The 17,494-nt window shown below is 45.7% G+C and overlaps 1 protein-coding gene across 2 annotated transcripts in view; it reads right to left on the bottom strand.

The window, feature by feature from the left end:
- plpp3 (phospholipid phosphatase 3) overlaps positions 1-14,661 on the bottom strand; it is a 33,028-nt gene extending 18,367 nt beyond the window's left edge. The window contains exon 1 of one of the 2 annotated variants that reach the window (XM_018734279.2): positions 13,916-14,661. In XM_018734279.2, the coding sequence (XP_018589795.1) occupies positions 13,916-14,054 (139 nt within the window). In that variant the 5' untranslated portion in view covers positions 14,055-14,661. The remainder of the gene's footprint in view (positions 1-13,915) is intronic. The other variant, XM_018734278.2, reaches the window with a different exon arrangement.
- Between the last annotated feature and the right edge of the window lie 2,833 nt (positions 14,662-17,494).

The raw sequence follows: 17,494 nt of genomic DNA on the forward strand, positions 1-17,494 counted from the left end.
TCATCACCCTGTAATCAAAAGACCCGTTGGGTTTGAATCCCACCTCCTGCTGGGGTACTCTTAGGCAATAGACTTATCCTAAATTACCCCAGTAAAAATTACCCAGCTATATAAATGGGTAAATAACTAGAAGTAGCTTAGTGTACAAACTTAGAGTAAATTGTTTCGGATATAGGAGTCAGCAAAATGAATTAACGTCATGTTCCAAACACTGTGAGAAAAAATTTCTCCAAGAAAAACAATCTGGTGGATAACGTGGACCACTGCTGCCTCAGGTATCGGTAACTAATTAACATCAGTATGTTTTCATTCTCCCTCTACCATTTGAACAGCTGGACAGTCTTTTCCTCTATTCCTGCAAGAATAGATCGCATCAGCTGACAGTCAGCTGCACAAATAACAGCCAGGACTTTGAAAGGACTGCAGTGAGAAACACAAAGATGCTGGACTGCAGAGTGGAACACATTAAGACGGAGGAACTTTTACACTATACAAATAGTAAGCCTGGTGTAAAACTCAAAGAAAGATGATCGGGGCGCCCTTGAGGCCTGGGACCTGTAGAGCTGGAAAAATTCATGAACATATGGCTGATCCCCTACATGCCTAAATACTGTGGCAAGCAGTTTCACTGTGGTGTTCCCCAGTCATAACTTTTGAAATTGAAAACAGTCCTTTTGGGATCGCAGTTTCATCTAACTTTCATCCAAGAGAAAGACGGAATCTTAAACCAACATAAGGAACATTTGGATTCACAGAGAGACTTCCAGGGAGTAAACAGTTCCTCTGAGCAGAAAGAGCCCTTTGACAGAGAGACTGAGAAATTCCACCCTTGGTGGAGTGTCTGCCCTGGAAGATTATCATGCAAATGAATGGGGTTGAGGCTCTGGCGCACGTGAGAACTGTGTTGCTGGATCTTTGGCTACGGCAACAAATTTCAACATCCCGCTTGGACAATGCAATAGAACAGATGCATGGAACCAGAAAAATTTCACTTGGGTCTCTGTAAACGGCTGGCATGAAGAGCCCAGCCTCCAAATTCCCACCGGGAACAGAAAAAAATCAGTCTGAATGACCATTTCTTCTTAAAGAAGTTGGGAGCCTCAGGGGAGTGGCGGAAGGGACTCGACCCCCTTATTCCCGCATTATGTCTGCGTGTTTACAAAAGCCCCTCTGTCCTTACCCACCCTGCCAGCCTACTGGCTCTGCTGTGCCAGGGTGGCATTGTGTTGCCCTTCATGCCATCGCCATGACAGCAGCTTGGTATGTTCAGATTTCCCACCCTCCATCCCACCCTCCTCGCTAGTCACCCCCCCGGGACCACAAAATAAAAAAACAAAAAGACACTTTGTTAAGTAGGCAAAAAAAAAAGAAATTTAAACGGCCAGCTTACACAAAGCTTAGACCACAAAATGCTTGTCCACAGTTGCATATGCGAATGCCAAATTAGAGATGGAACGTGCAGAGGCTGGACTCTTATTTCACAATTTCCGAAACAAAGGAAGACAACTGAACTGGAGCAATCGAAAAGAAAGTGGGAGAAAAAGCAGTTTTAACAGACTTGTGAGCCAGAGTATATTAACGAGGACGAATCCGAAAAAGAAAAGCTTTGGACCTGCATATATACGAATAGTAGAAATGAAAAGTAAAATTAGCATATGCATGAATATACACATGAAGTGCCAGTTGAAGTTTCTATTATGAATCCACTGAAAGGCTAAAAAGGCACACTTTTGATATTGCCATCATTTATTCTTTAAGATTTTAATTAAAAGAAACCCAGACAAAATGCAATGGAGCAACGGAAATTACACACACACACACACACACATTTTCTGAACCGCTTGCCCCATACGGGGTTGTGGGGAACCAGAGCCAACCCGGCAACACAGGGCGTAAGGCCGGAGGGGAGGGGACACACCCAGGACGGGACGCCAGTCCATCGCAAGGCACCCCAAGTGGGACTCGAACCCCAGACCCACTGGAGAGCAGGACCCGGTCCAACCCACTGCGCCACCGCACCCCCACGCAATGGAAATTAACTAGGGTTTAAAAAAAAAAAAACTTTTAGTGTTTCAGTTTTTTACTGTGGCTTATTTGATAGGACTGCCTCATTTCCTATAGCGCAAGTGCCTCAAAAACCCCAGTCAAAAACCCCAGTGTTACCCCGTATAAGAAACGACAGCTAGGCACCCCTGTGGACGACTCTGTGGACGAAAGAGAAGAGTGTCAGTTCAGTGCTTTGCCCGGAGCACTGGGCGTAAACTGTTCCTCTGCCTATTGAGCCTTGCAAACTGGCAGCTCTATTAAAACTTAATGGAGAACATTTCCATGAGAGGTGGAGGGGGAGACGCCACGCTGCAGCCATGGAAAACAATCGCAACTGGGGGGCGAGTTGCTTTGCGTGCCGCGTCACTGAAATTTCCAATTTACTTATCAGATACGGGCATGCAGATCTCTCTTTTGTCTCAGAAACGTCCGTGCGACTCGTAGGGTGCCAAAAAAGGGGGTGGTGCTGGAAAGCGCAAGCGTCCCTCCAAGTTCCGACTTCGCATGCCAGAAACGTGGCAGCTCATTAGAATGTCATGCCTGTTTAAAACACGCACTGTGGACATAAAAGGGGTATGCTTTCGCCGGCAGACTCTTATCACGCTACCATGTCGCTGGAATGCGGCTCTCTGATGCTCTGCAGGCCTCCAGGGCCACGATAAACAGATTGATGGCGTGGTGCATAGGAGCAGCAGTACATCTGGAACTCCGCCTCACAGCTCAGACCACGTGACTTTATTACAAACCCCGGGGATGTAGACTCCTGTGTTGACTCCCGATCCAGTTCAACACGTGTGGAGCAGATTGTTTGGAAACACGGACTTGATCGGTTTTAGTGTTGAAACATGACTAAAGAAATAGAGTAATCGGTGTTCAAACACTTGGAGCTAGTATGCTTGACCTACCGATCTGTTTCTTCTCACTGCCCACTGAGAAATGAGCTAGATCCTTTCACTCATTTCACTCAAGTCCCACACTTTCATGCAAACAACTGTTAAAGAGTTAACATGCAAATGAATTCCTACAGTCCATCCCTTCCACCTTCCAAAGAAGCGATGACAGACAACCAGTTATTCCAGCTATCATCATCACGGTGAGCACTAAAAAAATATAATGAAAGTGAATAATGGCTCTAAACTCCTGGCTCATTGTCATGGACGTGCCTTGGGAATCACCTGTAAATTGCTCAAGCCCTTTATCCCAAATTGTACTTTCACAGATGAGACCTTTGTAAGCACTCAACTTGATGCTATGATAGAAATCTGAGATGCTGATAATACATTGATGACATCCTGCACATTCCTGTTGTAAAAATACAACTGCTGGCTACTTTTAAGCCTAACATAAAAATGTTAGAAAGGTTTACCTTTTCCTGATGGAAAAATGAAAGGTAAAAAAACATTGTCGGATAGAAGTTAATTTACCATGCTGCACTGCTATCTAAATCCAAACACAGGGAGAAGACTTGCTTGGGTGAATTGTCTTCCTGTGTGTATGGGGGGGGACTAGGTGATCTCACCTCAAGTAATCCTACCTGACATCTTCATTGTCTCGTAAGCGTCTATGTGTGACTTTCACGTGATGGGAACAAACGTGGGACAATGCCGCAGAAAGAAGGAGCAGTTAAAAGGTTGGCCTTGCCAGTCTATTAACCCTGCCGGCCTTCTGACAGCTCAAAGACAAATCACCCTTGGGTCAGGGGTGAGGTGCAGAGTTGAAGGACTCTGGCGGAGAGGAACCCAACAGTGTGGACAGATGCGAGCAGATTCGCTGGCAAGTGAGCGGTGGTCTTGTTGCCCCATGGCACACAGAAGCGTGTTGACACATTTCATCTCGCACCCCATTCCAGGTGGTAGAGGGCTTCCATTGTACTGGGTGGTGGACCAGCAAGAGGCTTCCGCCTTTAGGGCATGGTCTTGGTTACAGGACAGTTCCAACTCTGAGTCCTTCCAGTTGCCATGAACATGATGATCAGTAATGTACACGAAATACAACATGCACATACCCAGCCCAATTAACAGCAGGTAAAGTCCTTAAGTAAAGGCGGTTTTGTTTGCTTCTGCTGTTCGGACCTTACCACGCCGACTAGCTTAACGGCGTGCATTGCCAGCGAGATACGGACAAAGCTCATCCACCGAGTTTTCAATTCCTGTGGCAGCTGCCCAAACTTCTGCCAGAGCTGTCCATGCCCAGAGATGCCCCAACAGCTGTTACTCTGCATGCTATGCAACTTTGTCCAAGACCTCGCAGCTGCATTTTGGAGGAGTTTCCAGACCATTATTGGCACTTATCACCAGCCATCTCTGCAGTGAAGCACAGGGCGAAGGTCCAAGAGAGAAAGGTCCATTCTGGCAACATGCCAGCGTGGGGCTGCACAGCTTTGTGCATTGTTCAGTCCATCAGTGCAAGCAGAAACACACAAACAAAAGGGAGCTTGCCACAACTGAGGGGGAAGGGGGGATGGGCTTGGACATGTACGTTAATTAGTCGACATTTCCAAGTGGTTTGGACGCTGCTCCAAAGGAGCATGAGCCGGCAACAAGCGGACGGGGAGGGGGAGACATGGCACCGGTTTCCGGGTTTCCATTCGGTGAAGGACTGGCCGTGAAACAGGAGACCGCAAACTACTCGTGCGGCCGCTTTAAGAACTGGCCGGAAACACCGGCGTATCCTGTACAGGGAAGCCGTGTTACAAAAAAATAAACACGCATGTTTACGTTGGCCAGTTTGTCGAAGGAAGTAACGCTTTCTGACACATGCATACACAGAAGAATGCCAAAACAGGCCACGTGCGTGAGATTCTATGGAGTCGTTGCAGGACAGATTGAGGCCTTCAGCAAAAAATTTGAAAAATAAAAATTCTGTGCCATTGCTATAAGAACACATCGATCATTTAAATGGAGCGAATTTCATTTCATTTTTAGAAATGACGCTCATGGGTGGCCGCACTCTTAAATCTGGGCATACCCATTAGTAGGCATGTGACTTGCAAGAGACTCCTGGGAAGCTGGAGCTGTGTTTTAAACTGAGCTGGTATTTATTTCGAAAGCTCTCCTAGCCGAGGCACATGTTCTAAACACAAAGGGGTGACTACATTGTTTAACCCAATGAGGAGAGCTTGACCCCAGGGAACACAAACAACAACATTCCACACAAGTGAGTTTAGCCAAAGCTCAATATCCCTTAAACTCCACACCAAACTGTGACCAAATCTTCAGGAACTTCCATTTAGGGGTCCACTCCTCCTGCCCACTGCAGGCATAAAGAATGACCCTGGCAAGGAGATACAGAAAAAGCTCTGAAGGATAGATTTGAAAACGACCCAGAAATACTGCACTTTGACTCAGAGCAGCGATCGCAAGGGACGTCTGAAATACAGAATCACCCAAACCCTGGTACCGAAATCTAATTTGGGAAAAACAAAGATGTCTTATGGATCCAAAAGTCCCGACAACTCAAGACAAGGTCTTTACACCAGGGTGAGTGGCACAAATAGTCTGGTGAAGGTGTGTAGAAGGTATATAAAGCGAATGTCTGTATGAAGAGGGTCCGTCTAAGGGGCAAAGCGCGTAATGTAATAACCGCGAAAGTAAGGAGAACAAAAACCAACACGTCCTCCAACCCTACTCGTGGAGTTTGCCTGCGCTGTGGTGCAACCCTCTATGAAAATTGCTAAGCAGGACACCATGACCAAACTCGGAAATCAGTGTGACACCCACACTCTTGTTTTTTCGTGCACAGACACCTGTTCTGTTGCGGAGTCACTGGAGCGTGTGCCATTCTGATGCTCCTCCATGGACCTTCAGCAGCCTGCTCCCCACTGGGGCTCTCCCCATTAGCCCTGAACTCTGGACTCATTCCCTGCTACCGATAGCTTTGTCTGCGCAAGCTGCTGATGTCAGCAAGTGTTGCATTCGGCCAATCCTGGCCTTTCTCATTCTCTCGATACGTCACACGAGGATACGGGCACAGAGCGTTGCTGCAAACATGCTTGATCAGTTCTTTAAATAAATGTGAGCCTCACGTTCCTTTGCACTGCCCAGCTGCGTAGCTCCGCAGTCTGTTTCGCAGCGGAATCTCACCTAACATCCATGAACCTGATGCCACTTCTACGGCTCCCATAAAGCAGAAAAACGTCGGATATATAGGTTTTATACGCCTGCGTCGGGTTAGAAGTGTTCAACATAAGCAGAAACCATTCCTGCTCTGCACGGTGCAGCAAGGGGGCTTCCATTTGTAAATAAATCATTATGAGCCTGGGAAAAACTACCTCTTCTTGAAACTGGTAAAACATCTGGTAACAAAACTGTGCAACTTGTAAAATCTTGTTGAATAGGCCAGGTAAGCATGGTGTGCTTGCAGTCTTAATTCCCACCGTTAAACCTTTTTTTTTTTCACCATGGTGTTGAAGACGGAGGATACCGCAGTTCACCTCATCAATTATGTGTCCGGTTAAGATCAAAGAGACGCAAGCAGGCAAAAGTCATACAAAGGTGGTCCACGTGTGGGTTACCACACCATGCCTTCTTCTCGCCATTCATCATCATGACTCAAAAATCCCACTTGAGCTTTGAAATGAGCACTCTCTAGGGGGGGAATAACGGGAAGCAGAGCAGTTGAAAACCAGATAAACAGGCTTATTTCCTTTGGATGTCATGGGATGTATGGAATTTTGGATGTAAACATTCACTTTATTGCTTCCCAAAAGGTTATGACAGACAAGAATAGTCTCCATGCACCAACGGTAAGTGACGGAGAGTAAGTTACTGTAAAGAACACCAGGTCAAAGTAAGTTTTTAATAAGTGAGAATTAGGCCTTATCAATTAATTAGTCATCTGCTGATAGGGCACTTTCTCCAAACAAAACTGATGGATGGAATATTCAGTAGCACTTTACACTTTAAATGGCTGCAATTTCTCCACACATGAAAGTTAAAAGAATAAGGAAAACCATAAATAAAATACAACCTAAAGAAATTTCATTGATGATGTGGTAATTTAAATAAAAGCTCTCTATAGATCTCCCCACTGGGATTTAAAGTGAATGAAAACACATGAAATAATTGTAAGAAATCATTTTCAGCAGATACCTCTTTGAATCCTCTTAGAATTCTAAAAATATACACACAAACACACACACGCATCCTCTGAACCGCTCGTCCCATACGGGGTCGCGGGGAGCCGGAGCCAAACCCGGCAACACAGGGCATAAGGCTGGAGGGGGAGGGGACACACCCAGGACGGGACGCCAGTCCGTCACAAGGCACCCCAAGTGGGACTCGAACCCCAGACCCACCGGAGAGCAGGGCTGTGGTCCAACCCACTGCGCACCCCCCCCCAACCCCCAAAATATACGTCAAATCTAATACGAGCCTGTCAAGCCTGTTTTTTTATTATATCCATCAGTAAGTGTAACCTGAATATTTTTGGGTATTGGAAAGTTTAAACCTGTTCAGTCTATGATTCAGATTACAGTTATGATTGCGATTCAAGGTTCAGGCTCCTCAAAAAATTAATCATCACAATGGTTCCACATTTCCGTTTTGTAACAAATCTCTCAAACCACAAACGTAATCAGCAAACACTAAAGGCTTGTTCCCTGATTACTTCTAAAAGCTCAAACCCTAACCCCAATCCAAATCTGACACATCTAAAAAATTGAACCACCAGACCACTTCTCTCACATCATTCCTCCTGACAATAATTCCGAGGAAGGCGTTGATGGCTTCACGTGACCCAAACTGAAGTCAGGTGTCAAAGACCAAATCTGAAGTCACAGACAGCCAAACACTTCCAAGTTTTCTTCTGGATTAAGATCTTACCCATGAGGGATAAGTCTGGTTCATTAAACGAAAACATATTTCTTCTAATCGTCCGAAAATGTTTTCTGAATCACACACACACACACACACACACACTTTCAGAACCGCTTGTCCCTTACGGGGTCACGGGGAACCAGAGCCTACCCGGTAACACAGGGCGTAAGGCCGGAGGGGGAGGGGACACACCCAGAACGGGACGCCAGTCCATCGCAAGGCACCCCAAGCGGGACTCGAACCCCAGACCCACTGGAGAGCAGGACCGTGGTCCAACCCACTGCACCACCGCACCCCCTGTTTTCTGAATCAATTCATCGCAATTTTGAACAAAAAATAATTAAGCAAAGATACTCCAGTAACACCAATACATGAGACAAGTAGCAACCCTACCCCTAACCCTAATTCAGCTGTAATAAAAGTAAAGCGTTTCTTTAAATTAACATTTAAAAGCTTGCCAATAGGTGTTTCCAATAAGAGTCTGAGCCATTTCTAAAAGGGATTCCTCCATTGTGTCTACGAGATAAAGGTGGGTAAAGCACTGAAGCGGTCCCCAGTGCCGCGGGCATATTTGGTTCGCGCTAGGCTGTCCACACCTCGTGACAAAGTCCCCCCAAGCACAGCGGCACTAAGGCCAACTAGCCTGTGACGCATGAAAAGAAGCCATTGTTCACAAACAGCAGACATTACTCTCTCTCTCCCTCTCTCTCTCGCTTCAGAGGCCCATTGTTGAGGAAAACGAGAATCGCAGCATTGGGACACAAACAGGCCAGGACAGAGATCCGACGGGCAGGCTGCTGAGTCAAAGGGAGAGAGCAGCGCGAGGGCTGCAGGGAGCTCAGAAAGGGTATCCAACATACCCGGCGGGTGATGCTGCACGGGTTCGCCGAACAGCTTCGAGCAAGGGAAATGCACAGCCATCTCCTTCATAAATATTCATTATCCCCATTATGAATGACTCACAGTATAGATGTGAAACGTCTCGTAGAAATGCGAGGCGCTATAAACGTGGCAAACACCATGTATCAACAAGCGCAACGCAGCGTATCCCTTTCTTGGATGATGCAATGTGCGAGCGCGACTGTGAGAGGGGATCCGTGTCTGCCCCCGAACATCACGGCGATGACGTTGATTCCGTGAATTTCACGTTTAAAGGCGAGCACGGCTGTTGGAAGATCTTTATAGTCTTGCGATAAAAGAAATAATTCTGGAAAAGCAAAACATCGCACCAAAACCGCATGGCGGTAGGCGAGTGAAAATAGGGACAAAAATCACACGCGCGGTGATTGAAGCCGCTTGTCTCAAGCGGGGGTCGCGGTGAGCCGGAGCCTAGCCCGGCAACACAGGGCGCAGGGCTGAAGGGGGAGGGGGCGCACCCAGGACGGGATGCCAGTCCGTCACAAGGGACCCCAAGCGGGACTCGAACTCCAGACCCACCGGAAAGCAGGCACGGGCCAAGTCCGCCGCGCCATCGCACGTCCCCTACAAAAATCAGACGGCGGCTTTTTTGGAATTACACGCAATCAAATGTCACATTTTGTGTAGAGGTGGATGCACTGTGAGTTTGAATGTGTTACTGGTTTCACGAAACTGAAAACTGCATTTTATGACTTTATTTTCCCACTACCTTCGCTTTGTTAATAATGTGATTACGCAAAGGCTGGCTGGGTAATTGGACAGCCTCTGGGACATAAACACAGTGCCCCCCCCCCGCCCGCCCCCAACCCCTTCAGATGCCTCATAATCATTATTCCCATCACACAACTGCTGCGTGACATTCAGCAAACAGCCTGTGTACCCAGGTGGACAGAGACAATGCTCACAAACACAACCTCTGCGCACCAGCCCGTAAAACATTTACGGATCTGCTGCGCTGCCCAAGCCTTTCTCCCTTTAGAACCTTGCAAACATGTAATTTAGTTATACAGCAAGCAGCCTCAAAAACCAGACAGTGTTGTAAAGCAAACACACTCCCTGTGTAAAGTATATGGGTCTGGGCACCTTTGAGGATGCGCTAGAGAGCAGGCAGCAGCACGTGGGCCAGGATGACAGGACTGCGATACCGATCCAAGCAACGTAGGGGGTAAGCACCGTCAACGGAGACGAGCCCATCACCCCCCCGGAAAGCCTGTACTAAGGCATCCATTAGTGGAAAACGTGCAGCACATCGCGAAGGATCACTTGAGCTCTGAGATGCAAGTGCTGTCAAGGTTTTGTCGGACAGGCAGCGAAACCTGTGCTGCCATTAAAGGCATTTTTTGTCACGCAACCAGAGGCAGCAGCACGTGATACACGCACCGAAGAGTGTATTTCACCGACACTGTGCGCAGGCTCACCTGCGGTTTGCAACACACACTGATGTAAAAAGCAGGGGACAGCAGATGTGAATAAAAATCGTACGCCACTCAGAATGAGCCATAATTACAGTAACAGAAAGAAGTGATTTATAAATGGAAAAAGACTGCAGATTTTTTTCAGACTTAATCATTGTGCATTTTATGAATTAAATGTTTTATCTAAGAGGAAGAGAACGTATCTTCAGACAAAACATATTCCACTTACCAGTCATGCCTGGCCTTTGAGGATCAGATTAGGCTTTTGCTGAGTGTCTTCAGCAAACTGTGTACACTTTACAGAGTAGTGACTAACATCCAGCGGGGGGTGTGGTGGTGGAGAGGGTTTGGCCCGTGCCTGCTCTCTGGTGGGTTTAGGGTTCGAATCCCGCTTGGGGTGCATTGCGACGGACTGGCGTCCTGTCCTGGGTGTGTCCCCACCTACTGCAGCCTTGCTCCCCGTGTTGTCGGGTTAGGCTCCGGCTCCCCACGACCCCGCTTGGGATAAGCAGTTTCAGACAGTGTGTGTGTGTGTGTGTGTGTGTGTGTGTGTGTGTGTGTGTGTGTGTGTGTGTGTGTGTGATTAACATCCTGATCCAGGCAACGTAACAGTGTGCAAAGGGACACTGCAAAGTGCGGGGTCCTTTCTGTTCCTTCACGCAAATATGCACGGTTTCCAGAATCCCCCAGTTATTCCATAATTGTGAGGGGGTTCAACGGCAACGGGCTGGGAGAAAAAAGGATTTAATTTCACAGAGGACCGAACCACACCTAAACCAGCAGAGACCTTTTACCTTTTCCCACCCTTTCCTGAATTTGCCAAAACATACACTTCCAAAGTCACACCAGATGTCACTTCAAGAAGGTTGTCTGCCCACTTGCCAACGAAGAATGTGAGAAATGCAGAAAAATATTTTTAGAATTGGGCAAGCAAAAGCAGTTCAAAAGGAAAATAGTGAATTCAGGAGACCCTGTGGGTTAAAGAGTCTGAGGTGTTTTATGGATCTAAGGCCAACAGAAATGTATATTAGTACAGATTAAAAAATAATATTTCACCTGTACCAAAATGCAATAAGCAAAACACATCCATCCATGTTCCCAGTGCAATGAAGGATTCCTTTAAAAAGTAATAAAATTATGAAAATAGTGCTATATTACCGTATACATAAAAATTATTAGCACAAACAACAATAACAATAATAGTAATATAATAATGCACGATTCAGGCTTAGCATAACGTGATTATATACACTGAAATCAGCGGAGTAGACTAAAAATAGGCACACAGAAGAGCTTAGAAGGTTTGCGATTCAGTGGTTTCTTGGAAAGCCTGACATCATTTGACCCACGGTTTCATCTTTCCACTACAAACACCCATCCCTGATGCTGAGCCAGTATTTTACTCCTCGGCGAAATTCCTGAGCCGTTTCGACTTTTTTGCCCACATATTCAGTTATTAGCCGTGCACAAGACCTGCACCGCCTTTTGTTTTTGCTCGAGCTAATTTACAAGGACTTAACAAAATCGGGTTTTTAATACGCAAGGAATTTCAAAAAGCGTTCTGCTAACAGTGTCATGCAAACTCCCTTATTCTGCAACAGAAAACCAGTTAAAGAAAGACAGAATCTTGATGCTGCAGTTTTTTGCTTTTTCACTTTCTCGAAAATATTGCTGCTTGTAGTTATTACAGGATTACAATTTAAGACGATGATGAAGGATGCCACGTTGCTTAAGATCTCGAGTAAGGGTAGAACGGTAAATAAAAACTATTGCAGCAAGGCATTGGAACAGTCATGTTGAAATATAAGGATTTTTCAACTGGCAAAGTGATCCGGAACATCCGAAAAAAGTACAGTGAAGGTCTTTCAGGAAGAAACTGACGTGGGGTGTGTTTCGACCTTTGCCGATACCAGGGCACGCTACAGGGGAGCATATGGACTCAGCCTCTCTAACAAAAGAATATTCAGGCTGTATCTCCCAAAACAATGCCTATTCACATGGATACATTCTTTAGGTCGGCTACAACTCCGTATCCCTCTAAATTCCCAAAGCGTCCTTTCTCACTAGCAAACACCACAAAAACAACAGCCTCCCATCGTTTGCATGACAAAGACATTGGATCAAGACAAAGAACTTTTCAATTAATTCTCATTCTGATGGGTGCTAAGAAAGACATACTGTTTTCAATTCACAGAAAATGATTTAGACTGAACTGTTCTGCAGCATTCATCCTAAGGGGAGTGTAAAAATTAGGCACAGTGTCAACCGGTCATCCCACCAGAATGAACAGAAGGAACTACCTGTCTATACATAGCACGATCTTTCACATGCGATGTCGGTTGACACCAAAACTTAAAGATCTTTCAAATTCGTTCTTTTCAGCGAACATTTAATTATTGATTCTTGGAAGCAATACTTGAGTCATGTTTTGACTTGAGTCATATTTAAGCAATTATTTCATGCTTCCCAAGAAAACAATGGCCTTTCAAAGGATGGAAATCTGATAGTGTTTTTGGCACTGCTGTCATTAAAGGGAGGCCAGTTGGTAGGAGGCCCCTCTGTAGAGCTCTGGAGAGAATGTGTGATGTTAGCTCCAGTTTCCTAATCCCATGTCCTCTGAAGATGAAGACCCAGAAAGAAAGGAAAGCTGCAGGCCAGACAAGGCTGACCTTTCATATTGCTGCTGTAGCTCGAAAAATAGGAAAACACAGCTGTCAGTGATACCTTGTTGCCCTGTCACGTTGTACTGATTGCCGCAGTTGCAGTGTGAACATGGACCAGACAGAGGAGATACTGAGTGGTCAGTGGTTGCATCTTCTTCAGAACCTCCTAGAGTTTAAATGTCACCAGAAAGCTCACCTTTGTTGGTATCAAGTGACAGCATCCAGTAAACCCAAGACACACATTAGTTTATTGCCTCTTCAAAGACACGTGTACTAATGCAAACTTCAAGAATCATAAAAATGAAATTAGATAACCTGAAAGAATCCCAAAATATCTATTAGTCTTACACGAAACGGCTTCTTGCGTAGAAGCAATGAAACCCAGCTTGTTCTGAGTTGGGTAGACATCACAGCGATTTACAAGTAGACGATTTCCTATTATTTTATGCCTTTCACTAAAAGAGAAAGATCAGTATGGTTTATGACAAAAGATGTGTGCAAACACACTGAAAGTCCATATGAAGCGTAGATTTGTTTTGATCTGGTTCCTACAGAAAGACCTTCTTAAGCCCTCAGCTCTGATTCTCTGAAGAGTCATCATGTTCAGTTCTGCAAGCTGTTCCCAAACCATTTACGACCTTAGAAAGGGGTATCTCAGCGGCCACCAGCTAATGCTCTGGAGTAAAAGTAAACCGTGAGCTGCCTGCGCTGCCTTCTTCTTCTAGGGCAACAACGCTGAGCATCTAAGATGTTCTGAGCTTCAATTCACAGGTAAACAAAAGTCCGACCCCTGGCATTTGCCCATATTGAGATCGCACAACGGAATGAGCACTTTCCAGAATTTTGCTCATTCATTGTGGTGTTTAAAGGGCGCCAGGCGAGGGTTCGGCCAGCGTCTGCGCTCTGCGCTCAAGGTTCAGCAGCACTTTTTTCCACTCGCACAGCCGCCGGTACTCAACTGCTGGTACTCCGGCCCCGCCGCTCCGCTCCGCCTGTCGCTTCTCTGTTAAACTGCTTTCTGTTGCTGCTGCTGCTGTTAGAAAAGAAGAGCACTGACCTAGAAGGAGGCAGAAGACGTCGAGGCAGATGAGCAGCCTCCTCCTGTTGCTGTGGACGCCGCCGGGGGTGCCGAGCGCCGCGCTGCCGCCGTTCCGCGCCTCGGGAGCCATCGCCTTCTCATACATGTACTTTTGCATTGAGCACCGCCGCTGCCTTCGGCCCAGTCCAGCGCCCGACACACCCGGGAAAGCTCACTTTAGCACGAGAATTATTAAAAAGTCGCCCCGGTCGGTGTGACCGCTTCGGCTACGCTGGGCATACGCGATGTGAGAGAAGTTTTTTTTTTTTTCTTTTGGGAAGCGCAACTTAGTTAGGCTGCGGGCTCGCAGTCGCACCGGCGCGCGCGCACACAAGGAAGGATGCGATCGATCGGATCGCGGGCTCGGTCACTTCATGCCGCGTTCGGGACGCCGGCGTCTTCAGATGAAGCACTGTCCGCGAGCGCCGTCCCCGCCGATCGACATGAAACGAAAGAGTTTGTGGGAAAACGTGTGTGTAAAGTCTCGGAGGAAGGAGGTCTATGAAAAAAAAGTGTGTGTTCTCCTTTGGCTTCAGGATGGGGGCAGCTGCGCTCTCTGCTCCGCGACTTGACCTAAAGGCAGAGCAGCTGCTGCTTGCTGCGCCGGTGCTGCTCTATGGAAATGCGTCTCCAGTCCCCCCCCCCCGTCACTCTTATAGAAACCCACCGCGGTCCGAGAAGCTCGGCCCCTTCCTCCAGGTTGAGCCTCCATGAATTCGGCATGAACGCTCCTCACCGGGGTGGCCGAGAGCGACTCTTTGCTGCCCCCGGTGGTCGCGTTTGGTAACGTCCCTATTACAGCGCGCGCGGGACCATGACATGAGAACAAGGTCAAGTATAATATACTGTAATCACAAACAAAAGACATGGAATAATTATTACAAATAACATAGAACATATATTAATGGTAATACATGTAGGCTATTTAAATACAAGCTCCCTATCGCTATTGTTCAGTAAACCAGGTCTACGAATTCTGTAGATTTTAATTACTCGTATTACTTTACGCATTTATTAAGCACACAGTTACGGTAAATGCACAACATTATATCTGTCTTGGATTTATTTAACCCGGTAAGGATTAAGAACATGTTTAATAGCTGAAATTGACATTAAATTCCACAAAATGACATGTTTTGTTCCACGAGTAGAAAAAACGGCAGTCTATGTTTTGTTAAGCGAATCATTTTGTTCATTTTGCTTTTTTTTTTGGAAATTTAGGAGACCTTTTTTTTTCCCCCAAAGCGACGTATAACACTCAAGAAGCATTTCACTTTTTTTAAAAAGGCGGTCATGTCTTGAGTTATTTCGTGTATTTTTAAACGTCGTTTGTACGTACTGTCTTAAAATTGTGGAATAAATCAAAACTCAAACGAAGTAATGAACCACACGACTAAGGAACAGTCTTTGTCTCTGTTCCCTAATTTAAACAAACCAACTCATATGTATAGGACCGGCTTAGGTTGATTTCAAACCAGACCTTTTCGAGCAAAGCATTCAAAATAAGACACAGACCGGACGTGCAGAATCAGAGTAAAATATGGTGAAACTTGCAGACAACATTGTGTATATGATGCCATCTAGTGTTACAAGCGGGCGCTACACTTCCATATATTTACACTTTTTCATTCGGCTCGCGCTTTCCTCCTTCCTAAACGACTCACTGTGATTTAACAATTTTCACATCTGCCTAACTTGTACTGTTTCAATTCAGGGTAAGTACTTTGCTCAAGAGTACTAGAGTAGGAGGTTTAATTCCAGCGTGTGTCCTTCGAGGGGAAGGCGGAGGCTCAATCCATTACAAAACACTGCATCCCTAATACTCAAGTAAAAAAATCCCAATTCAGTTCATCTTACCTCAAATCAAAACTTCATTGCCCCTTTTAGTTTAAAAAAAAAAAAAAAAAAAAAAAAAAAAAACAAAACTTGAAATCCGCAATTGTTTCCCACTGTTTCAGTGCACCTACAGCATAAAAATGCAATTACCATAAATAAATGCTAAACAAATAAAATACAAAGTAGGGTCCCATAAATAAGCAACGCCATAAAATCTGAAAGTATATGGATTTCCAACTACTTGTTTTTGACCTAATCCTGTTGTTAAGATAATAAAGAGCTTTGAGAAAAATATATTTTAAAACGCCATGGAAATTAAACTCCTCATTTGAGAAAAGAAGTTGGAAAGCGGGGGTCATAAAGAGTCGTCCAGTGTGTGTGTATGTTTTTAATTTATTTAGCAGACACTTTTGTCCAAAGCAATTTCCAATTAACTCTGTGGTGTTACCAGCCCACACACCTTGTTCACCAAGGTGACTTACACTGCTAGATACACTACCAACACTGGGTCACTCATCCAGTGGAACACACTCTCCCTGTGTCACTCACACACTTTTGACAGCACGCAGAGAAGGCAAGATTTGCAGGACAAACATTCATTCAGCCATCAAAATGTCCTTAGAAGATGAAGAATTTGTTGCGCTGAAACATGAACAGTTCGTTAGATTCGGTGCCGAAAGCGACACACCTGCTGCAGTCCTGGTTTCCCGACATGCGCAGTGGACGCATGCATCGGGGGGGGGGGGGTTGGCGAGTGTCGCCTCAGCCACATCGTCGTTGAAACACGCAGTGGTTGTGCTGCAAAAATTACAAAGTTTAATACTATTTCATTTTTGTTATTGCACCGAATGGGCAATACTTTACATTACAGCACGTTTTCCCCTTTTTACTGCCCTTTTTCCATGTGAAGGGTGGAAAGGGGAGGCCCATGGCTTGACTCGAATCCTCCTTTTCCTTCGTCTCCTTTACTCATTTCATAATATGGATTAGTTGTGTTCTTCTCACAAGTGGTGTGACAGAAAATTGTCGAATAAAATTAACTTTAAATGTGAAAGGGGTTAGGAAGAAGCAGTCAAAGTTAGCACGTGAAACGCTCACCGTGAATTACTGTCAGTTACTGTTCGGGACAAGTTACCTATTCGGTGTTTTGCGTGTTCGGGTAGCTGTGTAAAATGCTAAATGCTTTTCCATTTAGCTGTTTTTCGTCCAATGCTCCTTTCAGACAACGACTCGACTGAAGGTCTTAAGTGGGCAAAGGCAGCATGTTGTTGGTTTTAAATGTTAAAGCGGTTCAGGTCTTCAGCGGTCACACAGAGAGGGGGAATCTAGAATGTTCTGTCCTCCACTTGTGTCCCAGTGCTGGACAGCCTTGCGTCCACCTGGTTCATGATCGTAAATTTTCTTCTTTTCCTCCAGCTTTTCTGCGCGTTTCGCCATCCCCTTCCAGAGAAGCTACAGCATCATTCTCATTTTCGTCCGTCCCCGATGAAATGCTGTGGCAGTGTGTCTGTAGTATTCGTATTAGAACTCTTTTTAATGTTAATTTATTAATGGATTGCTTAGACGAGTCGTGTACTGTTTACATTTACCAGCAGGCTATTTTTACAGCAGTTCAGGGAAAACATTGCTCAAAGGGCGCTAGAGCCTGGGGGAGCGAACCGGTAGCCTACTGGTTACAAGTCCCGTGTTTTTAACTTTACGCGGAAATGTAAGTGATGTAAC

The sequence above is a fragment of the Scleropages formosus genome, chromosome 9 (assembly GCF_900964775.1).
Source record: "Scleropages formosus chromosome 9, fSclFor1.1, whole genome shotgun sequence".
Classification (NCBI taxonomy): Eukaryota; Metazoa; Chordata; class Actinopteri; order Osteoglossiformes; family Osteoglossidae; genus Scleropages; species Scleropages formosus.